The sequence below is a fragment of the Prinia subflava genome, chromosome 31 (genome assembly GCF_021018805.1).
Source record: "Prinia subflava isolate CZ2003 ecotype Zambia chromosome 31, Cam_Psub_1.2, whole genome shotgun sequence".
NCBI classification, from domain to species: domain Eukaryota; kingdom Metazoa; phylum Chordata; class Aves; order Passeriformes; family Cisticolidae; genus Prinia; species Prinia subflava.
In genome coordinates this window covers 541,413-565,224 of record NC_086277.1, presented here as the reverse complement: position 1 = coordinate 565,224, position 23,812 = coordinate 541,413, and the positions used below count along the sequence as shown (strand labels likewise).

Genomic DNA, 23,812 nt, shown 5'->3' with positions numbered 1-23,812 from the left:
TGAATGTTGGGCACCCACTGGAGCAGTGGGGGGGGACTCACATGCATGGGTCCACATGGGTGGGGTCCTCCACTGCCCCCCAGTTCCTCCAGAGCCCCCCAGTGCCCACCCATGCCCCGAGTGTCACAGCATGTTCCCGTAGATGTCACTGAGTTCCTGCAGTCGCCCACGGGGTCTCCGCAGCTCTGCGTAGGTCACCGGGGGATCCTGGAATGTGGTGGCGCAGGGGGACACTGCGAGAGACACTGGCTGTGGGATCTGGGTGGGGGTGACACTCGTGGGGTACGTGTCCCTCTGTGTGTGTCCCACCCAGTACTCACCTCCCATCTGCTTGGTGCTCACGACGTGGGTGTACAGCACCTCCCCCTCCTCTGGGGGGCTGGGGGATCCGGGGGGGCCCTGTGGGGATAAAGGGGATGTGTGGGGGGAATGGGAGCTCTTGGGGGTTGGGGTAAAAGGGGACAGTGTGGTTTGATGCCCCCACTCACCTTTCCTGCTGCTTCCTGGCAGCTGCAAAGGAACAAGGGGAGGGGTAATTGTGGGGTCCCCAAGATCCCCTCAGGAATCCTGAGACCCCACTGGACCCTCAATTTCTCCCAGCTCCCCTGAGCATCCCTGATGCCCCCCAAAACCCTTGAACCACCCCAGTGCTCTGCCCCCCTGGGCGCCCAGAAGTCCAAACCTGGCAGGGAAAGAGACCATCCAAATTCCCCCAGGATCAGTGAAAGGATCCCTAACATTCCTGCAGGACCCTCCAACACCAGCCCAAATCCTTGAGGGTCCTGAGCACTCAGCACTGCCCAAGTCAGGAGCTGTGGGTGCTGCCCATCACCCCCACATTCTCGGTTGCCCCCCTCTTTCCCAGGGCCCTCTTGCCCCCATTGTCACCCACCCATGTGGTTCCACCGGCGCCAGCAAAAAACTCCAACCACGAGCAGACCCAGGAAGAGGAGGGACCTGCCAACCCCAGTGGCCACTTCTGGGGACAAAAGGGACACGTCAGGGTCACCTGTCACTCTGGGGGTCCGGCAATCCCAATGACCCAGTGTGACCCCACCTGTGTTCCAGTGTCCTTGTGGGGTCACCTCCAGGGCCAGCTCGGGGCTGAGTGCACAGAACACGCGGTGCCCGTCCTGTCCCAGCTGGTTGGTGGCCACGCACTGGTAGGTGCCCGAATGTGTCACATCAAAGTCCCCAAGCTCCAGGACGGGACCCCGGGCCACCTCCTGCCCATTGTGCAGCCAGGTGAAGGTGACAGGGGCTGAGCCCACCTGCACCGAGCAGCACAGGGTCACGGGGTCACCTGTGTGCACCTGGTGTGACAGGGGACCGGGGGTGATGGTGGCATTGGCCACAGGCACTGTGGGGACACAGACAGGAGTGAGGCCAGGAGGAGGGACTGGCACCTGCTGTGGGGGAATGGGGGAATCTTCGTGGTGGCACCTGGAGACAGAGGGTCTCCTTCACCCAGTGTGTGACACCCAGTGGTGGGGGCTGTCACCTGGGGTGTGCTGGGGATGGTGTGGGGAGGTTGAGGTGGATTGGGAATGTGTGGAACTGTGGGTGCTGTGGCTGGGACCACCCTCACTCCAAGGGTCCCGCTCACCCAGGACAGTGACATTATATGTGGGGCTCTCAGCCACGCTGTCCTGTCACTGGCCCAGCCCTGATGTGGCCACTGTCCCAATGTGGTGCAGCCCCAGTGGGGACCGGAGGCAAGCAGTGTCCCCAAAGCCGCCAGTGCCAGGTGAAGGCCAGGGGACCTGTCCCTGCCGCCACCGTGCAGCTCAGCACCAGGCGGTCCCCCAGTGCCACCTGTGCCCCGGGGGGCTGTGCTGACAGGGACACCCCCGAGGGCGGGACTCTGTGGGTGGGAGGGGACACAGGAGGGACTACGGACATGGGAGGAGTGAGGGACACCAAGGAACAGTGAAGGACTCAGGGAGGAGGAGGATCAGAGAAGAGTGGGCGTACTCAAGGAAGGAAGAACACTGCAGAGAGATGGGGGGGAGGATTGGAAAGGGCTGGAAGGGACCCTAGGGAAGGGAGGGAGACTGAGCCAGGGGACAGATGGAGAGGGTTGAAGGGAAGCACAGGGAAGGTTCTGGGGACCCAGACAGGGATGGTGGGACCTGTGGACAATGGAGGGACCTCAGAAAGGGAGAGGTGCACTCAGGGAGGGGTGAGGGGAACCAGTGAGGGATGCAGGGAAGGTGATGGGAGGACCAAGGGAGAGACCTGGGAAGGCAGGGAGGCAGAGGGTTGAGCAAGGATGGGGGAGCTGGGAGGGCTCTGGGGGCTCCCCGTGCCCATCCCCGCCGGGCGCTGCTCTTCCGCACGGCCCCCCCCTCGGAACGCACCTGGCAGCTGTAATTCCCCGAGTGGGAGACCCTCACGGCGGGCACCAGGAGCTGCGGGGACCCCTGTAGGCCCCCCACCAACTTCCCGTCCTGGTAGAAGAGGTGCAGGAGGGGGGCTTGGGGCCCCAGGGCGCTGGGGGTAATGAGGCAGCTGAGATTGAGGGGAGACCCCTCGATGGCCTCTGGGGGACCCTCCAGCAATGGCACCGTGAAGAGCTCTGGGAAGAGAGGGGAGGGGGATTTGTGACCCTAACTCGCTGGGGCAGGGCTGTGGCGGTGCTGAGGTGTGAGGTGTGGGGTGCTCACCGTGCACTGTCACTGTCACCGGCGCTGACTCCTGCCACCCCCATGATACCTTGGAGTTCACCCAGCCCTGGCAGCAGTAGTGGCCACTGTGGTTCAGCTGCAGAGGGCACAGGGACAGCTCGGTCCCTCTGAGGGACTCCCTCACCTTTGGAGAAAAGGGGAAGGAAGCGAGGTCAGGTCTCATCCTCAGGTGTATCTGGCCCTTGGTGGGGGCAGGGTAGCCACAAGCTGGGGACAGCCTTTATCCAGGGTGGGGACAGGTTGGGGACAAGGCTGGGTGGCACACGGTGGGACATGGGGTTCTCAGGAGTGGGGGCCTCAGGGGGTTTTGGGAGCCAGGGATGGAGATCCAGAGGAATGAGGGTGTCCCAGGGTTGGGGGGTCCTGAGAGAAGAAGCTTTGTAGTGGAAGGAATGAGTGGGAGAAGGGTCCGTAGAAATGTTAAGAATGGGCAAGGGACCTTCTTCTCCTTTTAAAATGCCTTTATTAATCAGCCTGGGTGGGGACTCAAAGGGTTGCACTCACTGCCAGTGCTCTCTGGAAAGAATGCAGAGCAGAAGATTCAAACAGCTTAGCCTGAAGGCAGAGCTAGGGTCTCCGACCTCGCGAGAGTCCTGCAGGTGACTATTCTCCTTTGGCTCACTGACAGTCTAGGGGGTGACTCTGAGCAAGTTCTATGTTGTCGGGGCGAGGTGACTGTATTGGCTCAACAGATAGCTCAATGTCCTGCCAGCACCCCTGTGTGGTCCGCTTCGCTGCTTGGGCGCTGGCTCGCTGGCTCCAGGGGTTTTTATCCAGTGGTCCCACTTACGATTGTTGCTCGGACCCATGGGAGTCAGCTTCATTACCCTACTGGGCAGGCTGCTGGTTGCTATGGGAAACACTGGGGAGCAGTGGAGGTGGAGCCCAACAGGGCATAGGAACCAGGAACAGGAAACATGGCAGGGAAGACAACAACCAAGGTAAGGATACAGCAAAGGCACAAAGGCCTAACAGGGTACAGAAACAAGGAACTAGGAACGCTGCAAGAGACAATTACTACAACAACAAAAGGGTAGGGATACAGCAGGGGTACAAGGTAAGTGTTGTGAAAAATGTGAAATGATTAATTCATGTTCTTATGGTTAAGTGAAAAACTATAAATCTGTATAAATGTGTGAGTTGTGTAAAAGTATATGTTTCAGGATACCTTGTAGCAGTCGGTGAAACCAAATTGTGAAAAGCCAGGCACCACCCCAAGAGCTCACATTCAGGAATAGACAAAAGGTTTACGGGGAAACCGGCAGTCTCCTCGAGCACCGGGAGGAGACCCATCAAGATAAGGCTGCCAAGTGATCCACACCTCTGCTGACAGCCTCACAGATCATCAAGCATCATCATCCATATCTCGACAATTCATCAGCCATAAGGATCTATAGAAACTGGACATTAACATATGAACTGAGGAAAAGAACTCTTTCCAGCCTGGTCAGAGAAACCCTTGGATTTAAATAGCTAGCTGGGAAACAAAGGGAAATATGGGGAAATATTGCCGAGGGCAGAATAAAGTGTATAAAAACTCAGCCCCAAACCTGGCAAATTTGTGAACCGAAGGGGAGACAGCAGACTGCCAGGTTCCGTGTCTCATGGTACACCCTTGGCATTTTCCGGGGAAAAAGCCTGTCAAGTATCTCTGCTGTTGGTGGGTTTACCAAAATTCTGTAATTCGATCTTTGTTAATAAACCAAATTATTATTTTAATTGGAATATCATATTGGCATTTATAACAGTGTTAAGAGTAATGTCTAACAGCAACTTCTTAACTTTTTTGTCCTCTACAGGAATGGGTTTTGGGCCATGGAGATCCTGGGGAGTGCCAGTCCTGGGACTGGGGGCCAGGGAGGGGGCACATAAGGAATGGGGGCCTCATGGTTGAGGTCAGAGGGGAACGGGGATGCCAGGGTGGGCAGTGGCTGGGTGGGCCCCTGGGTCACAGCTCCTTCCCTGGGTGCCTCAGATTTTGGGATGACCCAGGGCCCAGCGCTGCACCCTGAGGTGCTCGTGGCCTGCTGATCCCCCAGGCAGATTACGAGGTGCTCTGGGTCTGTATGCCGCCATCCCCCTGGAGCTTTTTCCTCTCTTCATTTTAATCTCCTTTCTTTTATCCCTCAATTTCCTAACCCCCTAGTTCATGCCTTGATGATCCTGGGGAGCTCCTGAGCAGGGAAAGGTTTGGGGGTACCCCAGGGTGTGGGAATGTTAGAAATGAGACGCTTGACACGGCCAATATATCAACCAGCAATTTAATAATTAATTAATGTAATGAAGTTTGAGCAAAGGCAGTGCTGGGTACAGTGCCAGGGGTTTTCTCTTCCAACTGCACACCCATTGCTGGACTTGCTGGGATTTTATTTGCTATATTCATACATATTCATAGGCTTTCTCAGCAGTTTTCATTTCTAGTTTTAATGTTACAATTCAATACCTAACAGCCATAAATATATAGATTATCCTGTATAATTCTATAGACTATTGTGATCTATTTCGATATTTCAATACTCCAGGATGTACATCCAGGATATGTTTTCCCACATGGTGGGATCTGTCTTCCAGATGTGGGGGCCCCATCTCTATTCCCAGATCTATCAATCTTGGGTAGTGATGTCCAGTTTCGTTCTCTAGGAGCCATAAATTACTGAGCTGAAGTCTTGCCTTTGTGTCCAAGATGCTTTTCCACCTTCTGTGAACGCCTGAGCCCCCTCTTCACTTCCTTCTTTTGTCTAAAAAAACATTTTTACATTCTAAAGCTACAGTTTAAAATTCTTTAATACAAAGCAAGCTTCTAAAGTTATAATTAAAAGACACTTACTACAGAATAGCTTGAGACTTATAATAGGTAATTGCAAGCAAAAGATTTATTCAAAAACTTCTTTCCATGCTTTCCTCAGTTGTTTATTAGAACTTATCTTTATAACTGTCCCATGGCCGTGTTCCACAACTACAATTACACAGATTTTCTTCATTTCCCTGACACGAAACATAACTTTGTATTTCACAGGAAGTAGGGGTGAGGGGTCTGCAGGGTTGGGATGCTGTGGGGGATGGGGGTGCCTGGCTGGCCCCCAACACTTTCACTTTCTCTCTGCAACAGCAGAAGGAAGAGGCCGTTTCTTCTGAGTGTCACACAGGGGGAAAGGTTCTGTCCTAGGGGGACACATCCAGGGGGGTCCTTGCCAGGGGGATGACAGAACTGGGTGGGTCCAGGCTTCTCCATTCTCACTCATCCCCTGCAGGGTCTGAGCCATCAACAGCAGCTGGGGAATGGAGCCCCAGGCAGGAAGGAGCTCCCCAACTCCTCCTCCTGCAAGCCACTGGCCATCCAAGTGTGGGGCCCAGCCACGGCCCAGCCCCACTGCACAGGGATGGGCATTGGCCAGCCCTGCTCTGGCCAGCCCCAGGGGGCAGCCAGCACCTGAGGCTCCCCCCTGCCCCCTTGCCTTGGATTGTGGCAGCTTTAGAGCTACTGCAGAGGTGAGAATTGTGTGGGGGAAAAAGGCCTGCCTGTGGCTTGCTCAGCCCTGCAAGAAGCACAAAAGCCAATGGCAGCCCAAGCAGTGGCTCTGGGAGGGCCTTTGATGGTTTGGAAAGCAGGGCTGACTGGAAACCGCCCCTGCAGGGGCAGCTGTGAGGGAAGCAGCCCGGAAATGCAGCAAGGGATCAGTTTGTCCCTCTCAGCAAGGGGCTGAGAGAGCCCCAGAAGTGCTGCAAATCCCACACCCATCTGCTCCACAACCTGACTGGGACCGTCCTTCTTGATCAAGACCGGCAGCCCTTTGGAACCTCCCAGGAAGAATGTTTGGGTTCTGCACAGGGACACCAGAAGAGAGGGAAAAGTGTGGAAATATTGAGCTGGGGCTCCACACGTGGGTCTGGGGAGCAGGGGTGTCCCAGCAGGAGCAGTGAGTGCCCAGGCAGGAGAATTCAGGGCAGGGTGGAGTGCATTTCCCAGGGAAGCACAGCCTGAGGCACACACGGGCATTTCCACTCATCCCTGTGCACTGTTCCAAGGATGGACTGAGCTTCTCCCCTTTTGGGAGCAGAACCCATGGGGGGTAAATCAAGATTCAGGGTGGGAATGGGAAAAATGGGAAGAGTTCCCGGATATGGTCCAGCCAAAGCCTTCCCCATGGGCTGGGTTGAGCCCAGCAGGCAGGGAACAATGCCATGGACATGCTGGACACTCAGGAGATTCCACAGTCGGTGTCAGCCACAAGCAAACGCTGCTGTGGGATGCACCCATGGGCTCCCAAAGGGAAGCAAAAAGTCACAGTTCTCTGTGATTTGTTTGTGTTTTATTGTGAGTGATTTGTTGGGAGAGCAACGATTAAAAGGATTCTATTATCCAGACTGTTTTATACATTGTCTTTTTGATTTTTGCCATGTTTTTTTTAATGGGAAAAAAATGGTGTTTGTAAAGATTATTTCCTTTATTTCATGGATGTAAAATTTTGTCTCAGCCAATTTGGCATCAGGGAATTCAACCAAATTTATCCTGGCATTTACTGTCATCGGGGCAAGGTTGTATCAGGTGCCCCTTTAAGTTTGGACACACCAGAGGTCACAGGGCCCCACTGGAGACAGCGGGAATGCTCAGTGCCCCCCAGGAGAGAGGTGCCCAGGATGTGCAACTTCTGGGACAGGAAACCCCAAGGATGTGGCATCCCCAGAACCAGGACCCCCCTGGGACAAGACCCTGGCACAAGACCCAGGTGTCCCCACACCACAGGAGCTCTTTTCCCTGCGGGCACGGCCCCTCTGGCTGTGCCCCCCCGGGACAGAACCCACGTCCTGGGCTCAGCATGAACGACCTCTTCCTTCTGCTGCAGGAAAGAAAAAGTGAAAAAAAAAAAGTGAAAATCTTTCATCTCCCAAGCCACTACCTGCACCCCTCACCCTCCTTTTCTCTTCCTGGGATCCCCCCACCTGTTACCTGCTCAGGTGTTCCCTGGAATGGCTCAGCCAGGAAATGGGGGGCATGGGAAAAAGCCCAGGGCTGTGTGGGGCACAGACCCAGAGCCTCAATCCTTGGGTGTCTCCCTGGCCATCAGCACACTGTAGGGGCTGTGCTGGGGTCTGAGTCACCCCAAAATCTGAGGCACTCAGGGAAGGAGCTGAGACCCCTCTGAGCACCCAGCCATTGCCCATCCCTGGGACCCCCATTCCCCTGGGATCCCAACCATGGCACCCCCATTCCCTTGGTCTGTCCTCCCTGGGACCCCCATCCCATCACTCCCATTGCCCAGGACATCCATAGTCTTGATCCTATCCCATGGGCTGCTTCTTCCCCCAGAACCCCTCTTCCCGAGAGTCCCCTGTTTCCCTCTGCACCCCAACCCTGGGATCCACATCCCATGACCCAAAATCCCTGGGGACCATGTTCCTACAGGAGCCCCATCCCTGAATCCCCCCAGTCATAGAGACCCCAATACCTCTGAACCACCATTCTCATGGAAACACATCCTTGGTTCCCCAGGACCCCCGAGCCCCCCTACTCCTGGGAACACCATCCCCCAGTGAGCCCCCAGACTGTCCCCTAATGTCCCCAGCCTGTCCCCTACTGTGTCTCCACCTTTCCCCCACCCTGCCCACAACAAGGGCCACCTACTTGTGAGGACGAGCTGTGACCTTTCTTCCTTCCTCTGCATCCGAAGAGCCGCCACGCAGGGGAGCGGTGGCCACAGCAGCGAGTGACAGCCAGCCTGAATGGCCGGGGACACGGGGATGGCTGTGAAGGTGGCACTGCTCCTGTGGGGTGAGTGCCCCAGGCATGGGCCTGGCACCCCGGGGATGGGCCCTGGTGAGGCAGAGAGCGGTGGGGAGGGGGCGTAGGGGGGCTGTGGGGTACCCTGAGGTCCCCAAGGCCAGCAGGGCGAGTGCGTGGGCATGAGCCCCAGAGTGACCAGAGTCATGGGGTGGCTGTGGGGATAGGAGAGGCAAGACAGGAACTGGGGAACTGGGATGTGGGGACAGGCTCAGGGGGATAGAGATTTTGGGACAAGGCTTTGGCAAAAGGAACCTTGGAGCTGGGGCAGCAGTGGGGAGAGGGTCAAAGACACAGGGATGCAGGGGCAGGGACAAGGGCCACGTACCATGCAGATGGGGCATGGGGACAGGAGCCATGGGAATGGGATCATGGGCACACGGCCATGGGGATGTGGCTGTGGGGACAGGCACTGTGAGGATGGTGGAAGTGACCTGTGCCAGCATGGGGTGTCCACAGTGTCCCCAGGTCCTGTCTCAGCCCAGAGTGATCGAGGTGTCCCTGTCCTCAAGACCTCTGTGCTGTACCAGTGTTCCAGTGGGGACAGTCTGGGGACAGACATCACACCTTATCCCCTGAGTGCTGCTGTCCCTGCAGGGCCACCCCCACCCAGCCCTATCCTTTCTCCCTTCCAGCCCAGACCCTCAGCCTCGCTGGTGAGTCCTCAGGGGAAGCTGCGTCCCTGCCCTACTGTCCCCAGCCCTGTGTTGCCCTGGCAGGCTGGTGTCCCCTGTCACCCGCAGGCGCCCAGACCACCCAGCTCCTGGTGGAGCCCCCCTGGACACCAGCAGTGCTGTGGGACCGGGTGACACTGACCTGCCAGGGCTCGGGGACCACCAGTGCCACCACCTGGTACAAGGCCGGGTGGCGATGGGGACAGAAGGGAGCCAACCGCTTCACTGTTAGAGAGAGTGGCAACTACACGTGTGACAGACCCGGCAGTGGACGCAGTCCCCCCGTGACAGTCTTAAATGGTGAGTGCGGATCCTAAATGATCAGAGTGGCCGCTGATAGGTCTGGGTGGGCTCAACTCCTTGGGTGGTCTCACAACCCTCATGTGGCAAGAGCCTGTCCCCTGCACACAGGGACAATCCCAGTGCATCCCAGGGCATTCCAGGGAAATGGGACACCCATAGGGACACCTCTGCCACGGGGTTGCTCCTGCTGTCCCTGGGATCCTCCTGTGCAATGGAGACTCCACCCAGATGTCCCTGGTGCCACGGACCTCCACCTTGGATCTTTCTCGCATCCCTCACTGCCATGAGACCCTCCTGTCCCACAGACCAGCTGGTGCTGCAGGTGCCCGCATGGCCACTGCTGGAGGGGGACACGGTGACACTGCGCTGCCGGGCCAGGCAGGACACGTCGGTGAGCAGGGTGAGATTTTACCGAAATGGGAAAGATCCAGAGGGGACCCTCAGGGGGACCGAGCTGTCCCTGCCCCCCCTGCAGCCGCACCACAGCGGCCGCTACCACTGCAGGGGCTGGGTGAACTTCTGGACGTCATTTTGGGTACGGTCAGCGCCGGTGACAGTGACAGTGCACGGTGAGCACCGCCATGGCTGCACCTCCAATATCCTGACAGCCCCAAAGTCACTTCCCAGAGGACTCAGAGTCACAGTCCTCACATCCCCTCTCCTTCCCAGAGCTCTTCTCGGTGCCAGTGCTTGAAGGATCCCCAGAGCCCATCGAGGGCTCCCTCCTCAATCTAAGCTGCCTCAGCACCCCCAGCCCCCTGCGGCCCGGAGCCCCCCTCCTGCACCTCTTCTACCGGGATGGGCAGTTGATGGGGGGCCCGCAGGGGTCCCCACAGTTCCTGGTGCCCGCTGTGGGGGTCTCCCACTCAGGGAATTACAGCTGCCAGGTGCGCTCCGAGGAGGGGACTGTGCAGAAGAGCAGTGCCCGGCTCGGCGTCACGGTGCGCAGTGAGTGCGGGGATGGGCACGGGGAGCCCCCACAGCCCTCCCAGCTCCCCCATCCTTGCTCAACCCTCTGCCTGCTCCCCTGCCTTCCCAGGTCTGTCCCTGGGTCCTCCCAGCACCTTCCCTGGTGCCTGCATCCCTCACCAGGTCCCCTCACCCCTCCGTGGGTGTACCTCTTCATTTCGGAGGTCCCTCCATTGTCCAAAGGTCCCACCATCCCTGTCTGGGTCCCCAGAACCTTCCCTGTGCTTCCCTTCAACCCTCTCCATCTGTCCCCTGGCTGAATCTCCCACCCTTCCCTCGGGTCCTTTCCAGCCCTTTCCAGTGCTCTCCCCCATCTGTCGGCCATGTTCCACCTTAGAGGGATCCCACCACCCCTCTCTGATCCTCCCCCTCCCTGAGTTCTTCACTGCTCCCTGGTGTCCCCCACTCCGCCCATGACCCCAGTCCCTCCTGTGTCCCCTCCCACCCACAGGGGTCCCGCTCTCAGGGGTGTCCCTGTCAGCACAGCCCCCCGGGGAACAGGTGGCACTGAGGGACTGCCTGGTGCAGAGCTGCGTGCTGGCCATAGGGACAGGTCCCCTGTCCTTCACCTGGCACTTCGGGGCCTTGGGGACACTGCTGGGCACCAGCCCTCATGTGTAGCTGCACCACGCTGGAGACAATGACAGAAGCCACTATCACTGCCAGGTTAGGAAGTGGACAGTGTGGCAGAGAGTGCCCCCCTGAATGTCACTGTCCTGGGCGAGCGGGACCCTCGGGCTAGGGGTGACCGCACCAATAACACCCCCATCCAACCTCACCCGGTGCCAGCCCTGTCTGTGTCCCCACAGTGCCTGTGGCCAATGCCACCATCACCCCTGGTCCCCTGTCACACCAGGTGCACACAGGTGACCCCGTGACCCTGCACTGCTCAGTGCAGGTGGGCTCAGCCCCTGTCACCTTCACCTGGCTGCACAACGGGCAGGAGGTGGCCCAGGGTCCCGTCCTGGAGCTTGGGGACGTCAATGTGACACATTCGGGCACCTACCAGTGCATGGCCACCAACCAGCTTGGACAGGACAGGCACCACGTGTTCCAGACACTCAGCCCCAAGCTGGCCCTGGTGGTGACACCACAAGGACACTGGAACACAGGTGGGGTCACACAGGGTCATTGGGATTGCAGGACCCCCAGAGTGACAGGTGACCATGACATGTCCCTTCTGTCCCCAGCAGTGGCCACTGGTGTTGTTGGGTCCCTCCTCTTCCTGGTCCTGCTCGTGGGTGGAGTTGTTGGTAGGCGCTGGTGGAACCACATGGGTGGGTGACAATGGGGGCAATGGGGGCCCTGGGGAGGTGGGGGGCAACCGAGAATGTGGGGGTGATGGGCGGCACACACAGCCCCTGACTTGGGCGATGCTGAGTGCTCAGGACCTTTGCTCAGGGTCTTCAAGCATTTGGGTTTTGTTGGAGGGTCTTGCAGGAATGCTGGGGATTCTTTCAGCAATCCTGAGGGAATTTGGTGGGGACCTCTCCCTGCCAGGCTTGGACCTCTGGGCACTCAGGGGGCCTGAGCACTGGGGTGGTCCAGGGGTTCTGGAGGGCATCAGGGATGCTCAGAGGGTCTGGGAGAAACTGACGGTCCAGTGGGGTCTCAGGATTTCTGGGGGGGCCTTGGAGACCCCACAGTTACCCCTCCCCTCTTTCCTTTGCAGCTGCCAGGAAAGAGCAGGAAAGGTGAGTGGGTGGCTCAAACCACACTGTCCCCTTTTACCCCAACCCCCAAGACCTCCCATTCCCCCCACACATCCACTTTATCCCCACAGGGACCCGCGGATCCCCCAGCCCCCCCGGAGGAGGGAGAGGTGCTGTACACCCACGTCGTGAGCACCAAGCAGATGGGGGGTGAGTACTGGGTGGGACACACACAGAGGGACACGTCCCCCACGAGTGTCACCCCCACCCAGATCCCACAGCCAGTGTCTCTCGCAGGGTCCCCCCGTTCCACCACACTCCAGGATCTCCCGGTGACCTACGCAGAGCTGTGGGGACCCCGTGGGCGACTGCAGGAACTCAGTGACATCCACGGGAACATGCTGTGACACTCGGGGCATGGGTGGGCACTGGGGGCTCTGGAGGAACTGGGGGGCAGTGGAAGACCCCACCCACGGGCAGCCACACGTGTGAGTCCCCCCCACTGCTCCCGTGGGTGCCCAACATTCGGTTGGTGGGCACAAGCTGGGGTCACGTGTGGGGCTGCACAGGGCACCCAGAGCTCCCCAAGCCTCCAGAACCCCCAACAGCTTCCCCACCCCCCTTCCACTACCACCAGTGGCTCCCCATTCCACATCCAAGTGCTCCCAGTGCACTCACAGACTTCCCCATTCCCTCCCCACAGTGCTCCCAGGAGCCCCAGGGGCTCCCTATTTCCCCTCCCAGTGCCTCTCCCTTGCTCCCAGTAGATCCAGGTGTTTCCCATTCTGTCTCCCAGCACCCCTGCACTCCCAGTGGCTCTGCAATCCCCCTCTCAGCATTCCCAGTACACCCATGGCTTCTCATCTCTCCTTCCAGTGCCAGGGGAACACAGGACTCATTTCCCTGTCATTGGCTCCAAAATGCAGCTTTTTGGTTAAACTGGCAGAAATGTGTTTCTTTGTTCAGCTCTGTTGGGCTTTAGGAATGGGATTCTCCAAGTCCGGGTTGTCACTAAAAATCAGGGTCTTCTGCCCAGCCCCTGGCAGTGGAGGCATAAAAGGTAAAGACCTCAAAGGGCTGAGAGAACAACAATTTCCTGACACAGCAATGAGAGAACAAAACCAGCAGCAACAGCAACGAAGATCAGAATCCAAAGGGTCACAAAAGGAACGACTGGCAGGGAAAGACCCCCAAATGGAAAAAACCCCGGACATTTCTCCCAGCACGATTCCTTCACCAGAGGAACCTTTCAAGGCTCTGGACCTTCCTTGTTCTGATGGCCAAAGTAGCCTTCAAGGGATTCTGGATTCTCTTCTCCCTGTCCCAAAGCCCTCCTCTGTTGTGTTCCCCACACACTGATGTCTTCAAAGCCCTGTGGGTGTTCTGGAGCCCTCCATTTTTCCAGGGCAGCCAGAATGAGCCCATGGCACATGGTGGGGCTGAGTTTCCACTCAGTTCCAGGAGCTCTGGATGCTGCTCCATGTCAAGACAAACTGTGTCGTGCCCTCAGCTGCCAAAGGGATGGTATCCTGCTTGAAAGGTGTCTGCCAAGGGAGGCTGGAACCTCTCTTGGAATGGAAAATATGGGCACCTTCCCTCCAAAGTATTATAACTTCAGAATTATGGGGATTTCAGGCAGAGATATAGGAACAGGAATAACAGTTCTTTACTAGAATATGTAAAACAAGACAAACAAACGACAGCACCACCAGCAACAACAAACCAAAGCACAAACCCAGGCCCAGCCCTGTCTCGGCCACAGGCTCTTCCCCTCCGGTGCAGTTCCGGGCACGGCCGGCAGGGGCGCTGGGGGCTCCTGGCTGGGCAGGGTGGGTGCGATGATTCCCCCGCGGCTGCAGGGGGCGCTGTGGCGCGGGCTCGGCCGTCTCTCTCCGTGGTTAGCGGAGACTCCGCCGGCGGGAGAGAGAGAGAAGCTTCCTTCCCTCCCTGACGGGGTGGGGGCAGCGGGGAACGGGGCCACTGCGGATGGCAAAACGGGCTGCAGCAGGAACCCTGGGAGTGGCAGCTGGAACAGCGGGGGAGGCAGAGCCCAGGGTGGCAAAGGAAGTGTAGCAAAATCTGTGAAACTGTAGGAGGAACTGCACAGGATCGGGCTCCTCTTCCAGACTTTTCCATTCTAACCTGTCCCTGCAGGGTCTGAGCTGGCAAAAGCAGCTGGGGAACGGAGCCCCAGGCAGGAAGGAGCTCCCCAACTCCTCCTCCTGGAAGCCACTGACCATCCAAGTTTGGGGCCCAGCCATGGCCCAGCCCCACTGCACAGGGATGGGCATTGGCCAGCCCTGCTCTGGCCAGCCCCAGGGGGCAGCCAGCACCTGAGGTTGCCCCCTGCCCCCTTGGCTTGGATTGTGGCAGCTTTAGAGCTGCTGCAGAGGTGAGAATTGTGTGGGGGGAAAAAGGCCTGCCTGTGGCTTGCTCAGCCCTGCAAGAAGCACAGAAGCCAATGGCAGCCCAAGCAGTGGCTCTGGGAGGGCCTTTGATGGTTTGGAGAGCAGGGCTGGCTGGAAACCGCCCCTGCAGGGGCAGCTGTGAGGGAAGCAGCCCGGAAATGCAGCAAGGGATCAGTTTGTCCCTCTCAGCAAGGGGCTGAGAGAGCCCCAGAAGTGCTGCAAATCCCACACCCATCTGCTCCACAACCTGACCAGGACCCTCCTCCTCCTTCCTGCCTTGCATTGGATGGACAGTGGCCAGATGCCTGCACCCACCAAAGCCTCTCTCTCACTGCCCTCCACCCCTGGACGAGGAGAGGAATTTCAACAAATGGTTTCTAGGGTGAGACAAGGACCAGGGGAGATCACTCATCAAATCCTGTCACAGGCAAAACAGCATCGTAATTCGGGATATGAATTGAAGGTATTGCTGACAAAATCAGAGCAGAATAAGGAGACGTCAAATAAACTCTTCAATACACCTTCCCCATGGTAAAAATTACTATGTAGTCACTGGCTTTTGCTATTACATGGCTTTTGCAGATTAGTTTGATATAATACAATTTGTAATCAGGTTTTAATTAATTTTGTTACAGTTGAATTTGTCAGCGTTTTTACCCTAATCCCTGTGTAGATTCTATATTTTTGTATGATAAATATATTAGTTTAGACCCCTGCAAAATATCAAAATAGAGACTATGTACTGTGCATAAGAACATTATCTGTTGCAGAAGTCAATAATGCCTTTATTTGTGTAACTAAGTGACAACGGTGAGAATAACTCTGATCATTTTGTGAAATAGCCCTGATGTTGATTTAATGTACTGGTGGAGAATCTTAGCTGTGTGATAAGATAACATTGAAAAGAACCAAGTAAATAAACATCAAAAGAAAGAATGCAAAGAGAAATTTACCACTGACTCTTCCGTTACCAAGATCTGTCAAACCACAGAACAGGGGGCCTTGTGAGGAAATAAAATGAATTCATTTTACTAGCAGTATGGCATTGTAGTGGTTTCAGGTTTGCCAATTTCTCTATCTGAGTCATGGCACCAATTTGTGTAGTGGTTTGAGTGCCCACTAGAATTATTTACTCTTTATTCTGCTGTGAGGTAAGATTACCAGAAAAGCAAAGCAGGCTCAAAACTGAAAAGGGTATGAAGACAAGTTTATCTACAAAACTACAAGAGAGAGGAAAAAATTGATAAGAACCAGAATAAAACCTTCAAAATGCTTCCTCTTCTAACCACAAACTCCTTTCTTTCTATCTGACAACAACCAGAGACAAAACTTAGACTTTAGGCCAGTTGCAACCTCTAAAATAGTCTTTCATCAGTTCTCTCCGGCAGAGAAGTCTCTTTTGGTCTGACATGGAAAGTTCCCCACAAGAAAGAACAGTTCTCTTGTGGCTTTTTAATTCTCACAAGAGCACTCGCCCAGGACTCTGCATTTGTGAAGTACCTCCCGTATCACGCAGCCTTCCCACAGCTGCATAATGGGCCATGTAAACTCACGGGGCACCATTTCACAGGTGAACATTTCAAAAGGAATGGTTTATTTCATCTCTAGGAACAGAGATCTTTTCTCTCTCTCTGGGCAGGTCTTCATCTTCAGCTCATCTCTCCCTCTCTCTGTTCAAGCTTCTCACAAGATCACAACTCCTTCAATATTTACTTAGTTCACCACAAATTACTTTGCTCAGACCTACAATTTGAATACTCTCATCTCCCCATCCATGCCTTGCATGACTTAGAGGGATACTCTAGTAGATCACAGTCCATTACCATGGCTTACAAAAGACTTTCAGCCTAAAGCCAAGGCATCTTCTCCTTCTCTTCCCAGCTAAGATTCAACTCCTCCTTGGCTGACTTTGACATCTTCATATTGTCTCTCTGCGTGTTTTCACTCTGTCCTTTCATCTCACTCAAGAGAGGATTAGTGCTTTGCAAGTTTCATCTGTGCAAAGAAAGAGTCACCATTGTCCCGGGTCTGCAGAGGGCACGACAGTTCTCCTGGGCAGTGGCCCAAGGTGGTAAATTCAGCACAGGCACGAACTTTGAGAAAACGAGTCAAGGGTCAAACCAAGCAAAAGAATTCCCAGAACACATAAACTGGAAAGAATGTTTGAATATGTGTAATCTTCTTGAATATGTGTTTCACTAATACAATCAAAAGGTTCATAAGAAGAAATGTTATAGATAACCGTGTGCCTCTGGCAGTTGCCAAGCACTCAGCAAGCTGTCTGCTGTCCCCTTTATCCCTTCTTAAACACTGAAAACTTCTAAAGAGTGAGATTAGTTTGCCATACAGTTTAATCAAAAAGCTGCATTTTGGGTACAGTAAGAGGGCAAAGGGTCATGTGCGTGCCCAGCACTGGGTGAGGGAATGAGGAGCCCCATGGGGTGCTGTGAAGAGGAAGAAGGGACCCCTGAGGGGAATCGATGTCCCCCAGTGCCCCCCAGTGTCCCCAGTGTCACAGCACGTTCTCGTAGATGTCTCTGGGGTCCTGCTGTCCCTCGTAGGGTCCCGGCAGCTCCACGTTGGTCACTTGAGGATCCTTAGGTGGGGGAGGGTCAGGGGACACTTGTGGGAGCCGTGGAAGTGACACCGGTTGTGGGGACCTGGGTGGGGGGTGATACCTGTGGGTGAAATGTCCCTGTCCCCCCCTGTACTCATCCCCTGCCTGCTCGGTGCCCACGACATTTGGTTCCAGCACCGCCCCCTCCTCTGGGGTGGTCCTGTGGGAACAAGTGGAGGTCCAAGGGGTGTCTGGAGAGAGGAAAAGGGGAGTCCCAGCTGGAGCCCCTCACTCACCTGTCCTGGGGCTTCCTGGCTGCTGCAAGGGAAAGGGAAGGGTGTGACTGTGGGGACCCAGGAACCCCTGACCCTTTCTCTGGCCTCAGCACCCAACCACCCACTGGACGCCCAAATCCCCACTGGACCCCCAAATCCCCACTGGAGCCCCGATTCCCCCCAGACACTCCAAGCACCCCTGAACCCCCCAGAACTTCTGCATCACCACAGTGCCCCAACCCCCCGATGTCCCCGATCCTCTGAGCCCCCGAACTCCAAGCCTGACAGGAAGGGAACCCCCCAAGACTCACACAGGAGCCAAGAAATATCCCCCAACATCCATGCACGTCCCTCCAAGAGTTCCTCGAACCCTCCAAGAGCTCTTAGTGCCACCCCAATGTTCCTCAAAACTCTCCCAGGGATTCCCCTGGAGCCCAACCAAGACCCTACAAATTCCTTCCACAACACTCAGGGCCCCCAGCCAAGGTCACTGGGGGCTCAGTTTACCCCAGCTCAGGGGCCCTGGGGTCTGCCCTGTCTCTGCTGCCACTCTGGGGGCTTCCCCTCACTCCAGGACCCTCATCCCCTGCCATTGTCACCCACCCCAGTGGTGCCAGCAGTGACAGCCCCCAATGACAGCCAGGAGCAGCACAAGGAACAGGAGGGTCCTGCCCACATTCACAGCCACTGCTGGGGACAGAGGAGGACACATTAGGGTCACCCTGAATTCTGGGGAGCCTGAACACCCCAGGGACCCTGTATGACCACACCTGTGACCCAGGGTGAGCCAGGGGTCACCTCCAGGACCAGCTCGGGGCTGAGTGCCCGGAACACACGGTGCCCTTCCTGTCCCAGCTGGTTGGTGGCCACGCACTGGTAGGTGCCCGAATGTGTCACATCAATGTCCCCAAGCTCCAGGATGGGTCCCCGGGCCACCTCCTGCCCGTTGTGCAGCCAGGTGAAGGTGACAGGGGCTGAGCCCACCTGCACCGAGCAGCGCAGGGTCACAGGGTCACCTGTGTGCACGTGGTGTGACAGGGGACCGGGGGTGATGGTGGCATTGGCCACGGGCACTGTGGGAACACAGACAGGGATGGCACCAGGCGAGATGGAGTGGGGGTGCCGTGGGTCGGATCACCCCCAGCCCGAGGGTTCTGCTCACCCAGGACGGTGACCTTCAAGGGGACACTCTTTGCCACGATGTCCCCGTCACTGACCCGGCAGTGACAGTGGTCGCTGTCATTGTTCCCATTGTCCCACAGCTCCAGGCAGGGGTGGGGTCCCCACAGAGGCTGCGAGGGCTCCCCGTGCCCATCCCCGCACTCACTGCGCACCGTGACGCCGAGCCGGGCGCTGCTCTTCTGCACAGTCCCCTCCTCGGAGCGCACATGGCAGCTGTAATTCCCCGAGTGGGAGACACCCACGGCAGGCACCAGGAGCTGCGGGGACCCCTGCGGGCCTCCCACCAACTGCCCGTCCTGGTAGAAGAGGTGCAGGAGGGGGGCTCCGGGCCGCAGGGGGCTGGGGGTGCTGAGGCAGATGAGAGTCAGGGGGGACCCCTCGGTGACTTCAGGTGGACCCTCCAGCACTGGCACTGAGAACAGCTCTGGGAAGGAGAGGGGAGGGGAGGACTGTGACTCTGAGTCCTCTGGGAAGTGGCTCTGGGGCTGTCAGGATATTGGAGTTCCAGCCGTGGGGGTGCTCACCGTGCACTGTCACTGTCACCAGCGCTGACTGTGACTGCCACAAGTTCACCAAAGCCCCGCAGTGGTAGCGGCCGCTGTGGTGCAGCTGCAGGGGGGGCAGGGACAGCTCGGTCCCCCTGAGGGACCCCCCCAAATCCTTCTCATCTTTGTAAAATTTCACCTTGGAGACCGGCATATCCTGCCAGCTCCGGCAGCGCAGTGTCACCATGTCCCCCTCCAGCAGTGGCCGTGCTGGCACCTGCAGCACCAGCTGATCTGTGGGACAGGAGGGTCCCAGGGCACTGAGGGGCTCGAGAAAGGTCCAGGGTGGGGGTCCGTGGCACCAGGGACATCTGGGTGGAGTCTCCATTGCAGAGGAGGATCCCAGGGACAGCAGGAACAGCCCCGTGGCAGAGGTGTCCCCATGGGTGTCCCATCCCCCTGGGATGCACTGGGATTGTCCCTGTGTGCAGGGGACATGCTCTTGCCACATGAGGGATGCGAGACCACCCATGGAGTGGAGCCCACCCAGACCTATCAGGGGCCACCCTGATCATTCAGGATACCCACTCACCATCTAAGACTGTCACAGGGGGGCTGCGTCCACTGCCAGGTCTGTCACATGTGTAGGTGCCCCTCTCGGTGACAGTGACGTAGTCTCGTCTGTTCTGCCCCCATCGCTGCCCATCCTTGTACCAGGTGGTGGCACTGGCGGTCCCCAAGCCCTGGCAGGTCAGTGTCACCCTGTCCCACAGCACTGCTGGTGTCCAGGGGGGCTCCACCAGGAGCTGGGTGGTCTGGGCGCCTGTGGGTGACAGGGGACACCAGCCTGCCAGGGCCACCATGGGGATGGGGACAGCAGGGTGGAGACACGGCATCCCCTGAGGACTCACCAGCGAGGCCGAGGGTCTGGGCTGGAAGGGAGAAGGGACAGGGCTGGGTGGGGGTGGCCCTGCAGGGACAGCAGCACCCGGGGGATGAGGTGTGGTGTCTGTCCCCAGACTGTCCCCAGTGGAACACTGGTGTAGCACAGAGGTCTTGAGGACAGGGACACCTCGGTCACCCTGGGCTGAGGCAGGACATGGGGACACTGTGGACACCCCATGCTCTCACAGGTCAGCTCCACCATCCTCACAGCACCTGTCCCTACAGCCACATCCCCATGGCCCTGTGCCCGTGACCCCATTCCCATGGCTCCTGTCCCCATGCCCCATCTGCATGGTACGTGGCCCTTGTCCCTGTCCCTGCATCCCTATGCCCCTGTCCCTGTCCCCACTGCTGCCCAGCCCCAAGGTTCCTTTTGCCACTTCCTTGTCCCCACATCTCTGTCCCCCTGTTCCTGTCTCAACATCCCAGTTCCCCTGTTCCTGTCCCTCTGTTCCTGTCCCCAAAGCCACCCCACATCCCTGGTCACCTCCATGCACTGGCTCTGCTGGCCTTGGGGACCTCAGGGACCTTGCAGTCCCCCTGTGCCCCCTCCCCACCGCTCTCTGCCTCACCAGGGCCCATCCCCGGGGTGCCAGGTCCGTGCCCAGGGCACTCACCCCACAGGAGCAGTGCCACCTTCACAACCATCCCCGTGTCCCCGGCCATCCAGGCTGGCTGTCACTCGCTGCCAGGAGCTGCTGTCCCCTGCGTGGTGGCTCTTCGGACAAAGGGGAAGGAAGCAAGGTCAGGTCTCATCCTCAAGCGTATCTGGCTCTTGGTGGGGGCAGGGTGGCCACAAGCTGGGGACAGGCTGGGGACAGGCTGGGGACAAGGCTGGGTGGCACACGGTGGGACATGGGGCTCTCAGGAGTGGGGGGCTCAGGGGAATGGGGATCACAGGGATGGGGAGACTCAGGGATGGGTGTCCCAGGGAAACGTGGGATCCAAGGATTTGGGGTCACGGGATGGGGGTCCTGGGAATGAGGTTGGGGGAATGGAGGGTTACGTGAGAATGGAGGGGGGTCCTGGGAGAATCAGGTTCCTGGAAAGCGAAAGGAGATTATAGATGATGGAATCTGGGGAGAATATTCCTTGGGAATGGGGGCCCTGGGCCATGGAGGTCTTGGGGAGTGGCAGTCCTTGGATGGGGCTCCCAGGGAGGAGAAACATAAAGAATGGGAGTCCCAATGATGAGTTCCCAGGGGCATGAGGGTCCCAGGGATGGGCAGTGGCTGGGTGGGCCCATGGGCTGCAGCTCCTTCCCTGGGTGCCTCTGATTTTGGGATGACCCAGAGCCCAACACAGCCCACCCAAGGTTCTCATGGTTTTGGGAGTCACCACAGGCAGATTCTGAGGGGCTCTGGGTCTGTGTCCCTCCTGCCCCCCAGGGGCTTTTCCCTCTCTTCATGTCCATTTACTTCCCTTTTTCCTCAGTTTTGCATCTCTCAGTTTGTGGCTTGATGATCCTGGGGAGCTCCTGAGCAGGGAACGGGTTGGGGAACACTGGGGAAGGGGAAAAGGGGTTCTGGGCTGCAGGAGCAGATCTGGGGGTTGTGTGGGATGGGGGTGTCCGGCCGTGCGCCCCTACACTTTCACTTTCTCTCTCCTGCAGCAGAAGAAAGAGGCTGTTTGTGCTTTGGTCACACAGGGGTATGGGTTCTGTCCTAGGGGGGCTCATCCAGGGGGGTCCTGTCCTGTGGGAATGGCAGTTCTTGGGAGGGTTCCAGACCTCTCCATTCTCACTCATCCCCTGCAGGGTCTGAGCCAGCAAGAGCAGCTGGGGAATGGAGCCACAGGCAGGAAGGAGCTCCCCAACTCCTCCTCCTGGAAGCCACTGGCCACCCAAGTGTGGGGCCCAGCCACGGCCCAGCCCCACTGCACAGGGATGGGCATTGGCCAGCCCTGCTCTGGCCAGCCCCAGGGGGCAGCCAGCACCTGAGGGTCCCCCCTGCCCCCTTGGCTTGCATTGTGGCAGCTTTAGAGCTGCTGCAAAGGTGAGAATTGCGTGGGGGAAAAAGGCCTGCCTGTGGCTTGCTCAGCCCTGCAAGAAGCACAGAAGCCAATGGCAGCCCAAGCAGTGGCTCTGGGAGGGCCTTTGATGGTTTGGAGAGCAGGGCTGGCTGGAAACCGCCCCTGCAGGGGCAGCTGTGAGGGAAGCAGCCCAGAAATGCAGCAAGGGATCAGTTTGTCCCTCTCAGCAAGGGGCTGAGAGAGCCCCAGAAGTGCTGCAAATGCAACAATAATCTGCTCAACCTGAGTGGACCCTGTCTCAAACCTGCAGCCCTTTGGAATGATCCAGAAAGAATACGCGTGTTTTGGCTGGACTGCCAGAAGAGAAGGAAAAGTGTGGAGTGAAAGGCTGAGGGGTTTCAGGAATTGTGGCATAAAGCCACGAGAGGTTCTGTAGTGACCCCGAGACTTGGTTGGGCAGTCGGTGCTGCCTTTCCTCTGTGCAGGATTGGGGACTGCGGTCGTGGATTTTGTGCAGGGCTGTGCCCTGCCCTGGGACACTGCTCAGCTGCCACTGGGCACTACGATCCGACCTGCTGCCTTGGCGGCTTCCACCCGCTGTCCGTGGAAGCTAAGAGGACCTCTTGGTGGCTGGGAGTTTGCCAAAGGAGCGATTTCCCCTCCTCAGTCCCGGCCGAGGCCGCCATCGGCCCTGAGGGCTTCGAGCTGGGCCTGGGGCGCCCCCTGCTGGATGGGAGCGCTCCCTGCAGCGCCCCCTGCTGGATGGGAGCGCTCCCTGCAGCGCCCCCTGCCGGACGTGGTCATAATTCACCAAAGATGAAAAACCAGCCCTGGGCGGGAGGGAAAGTTCTGGGTTTCTGTTCTTGTTTGTTCTGTTTTCTTCAAAAAAAATCTTTAGTAAAGAGCTTTTATAGACTTTCCTGCATTTTTTCCTGGAAACCCCTAAAATTTTAGGCATGGGTTTTATATCCATTTTAGGACGGTTCTCACTTTCCTTGGCAGACATTTCTCTTTTAAAACAAGACAGTTGCCAGCTCCTGGGTTCCAGCGTGGATGGGACAGACACTCCAAGTCAAAACACAGTAAGCCACAGGGCCACCCCACACTCTGCCTTTTAAGCCCTTGGGCCACCAAGGGCCCTCTCCCCAGGTGGAACTTCTGGTCACCTGGCCACTGAGAAGCACGGTCTGGCAAAGCATCACATGGGGTTCTCAGGAGTGGGGGGCTCAAGGGTTTGGGGAGACAGAGATGGGTGTCCAGGGCAATGGGGGGTCCCTGGGGAATGGGGGGTCCTGAGCAGGGGGAGCCATTGGGATGGGGGTGCAATGGGAATGGGGGTCCCCAGGGCTGGGGAACTCAGGGAGGGGGGCCCAGGGGAACGTGGGCTCCAGGGATTTGGGGTCAGTGCATGGGGTGCCAGGGATGGGGTGCGGGGGGAATGGGGGGTCCTGAGAGAATCAAGGCCCTGAGGGATGAGGGATGGTAGGAGGTGGATTGAAGTGGGATGGGTTTATTGGGAATGGAAGGAAGGATCTGTGACCCAGGCTCAGCTCCATGGGGCACCCCCTGGTGTGACCACAGCCCGTCCCCTGCACACAGGGACATCCCAGAGCACCCCAGTGCGGGGGGACCCTGTTTGTGGGATCGGGGACCTCTGGTGTGCTGGGTGTGACCCATGGGGGGGTCCCGGTGACACAGACAGGATGGTGTTTCCATGGTAATGGGGCGGGGGAGGCAGAGTGATGGTGGCAGCATCCAGTGAGAGGGGACAGGGACCAGGAATGGGGCCAGGGACCGGGAATGGGGACAGGGACCAGGAATGAGATTGGGGATGGAAATGGGGAGAGGGAAAGGGGACAGGGACAAGGAATGGGACAGGGATTATGAGACAGGGACCGGGAATGGTGTCAGGGTCTGGGAATGGG

At 57.7% G+C, this 23,812-nt stretch overlaps 1 protein-coding gene across 1 annotated transcript; it reads right to left on the bottom strand.

Moving 5' to 3' along the window:
- Positions 1-123: 123 nt before the first annotated feature.
- On the bottom strand, positions 124-22,573 carry LOC134562770 (Fc receptor-like protein 2). Its single transcript, XM_063420275.1, is given in 13 exon segments — positions 124-233; positions 321-379; positions 489-510; positions 893-979; positions 1,058-1,360; positions 1,607-1,662; positions 1,664-1,862; positions 18,241-18,243; positions 18,632-18,910; positions 19,011-19,265; positions 19,564-19,794; positions 19,883-20,043; positions 22,452-22,573. Coding segments are annotated over 13 exon segments (1,887 nt in total).
- Between the last annotated feature and the right edge of the window lie 1,239 nt (positions 22,574-23,812).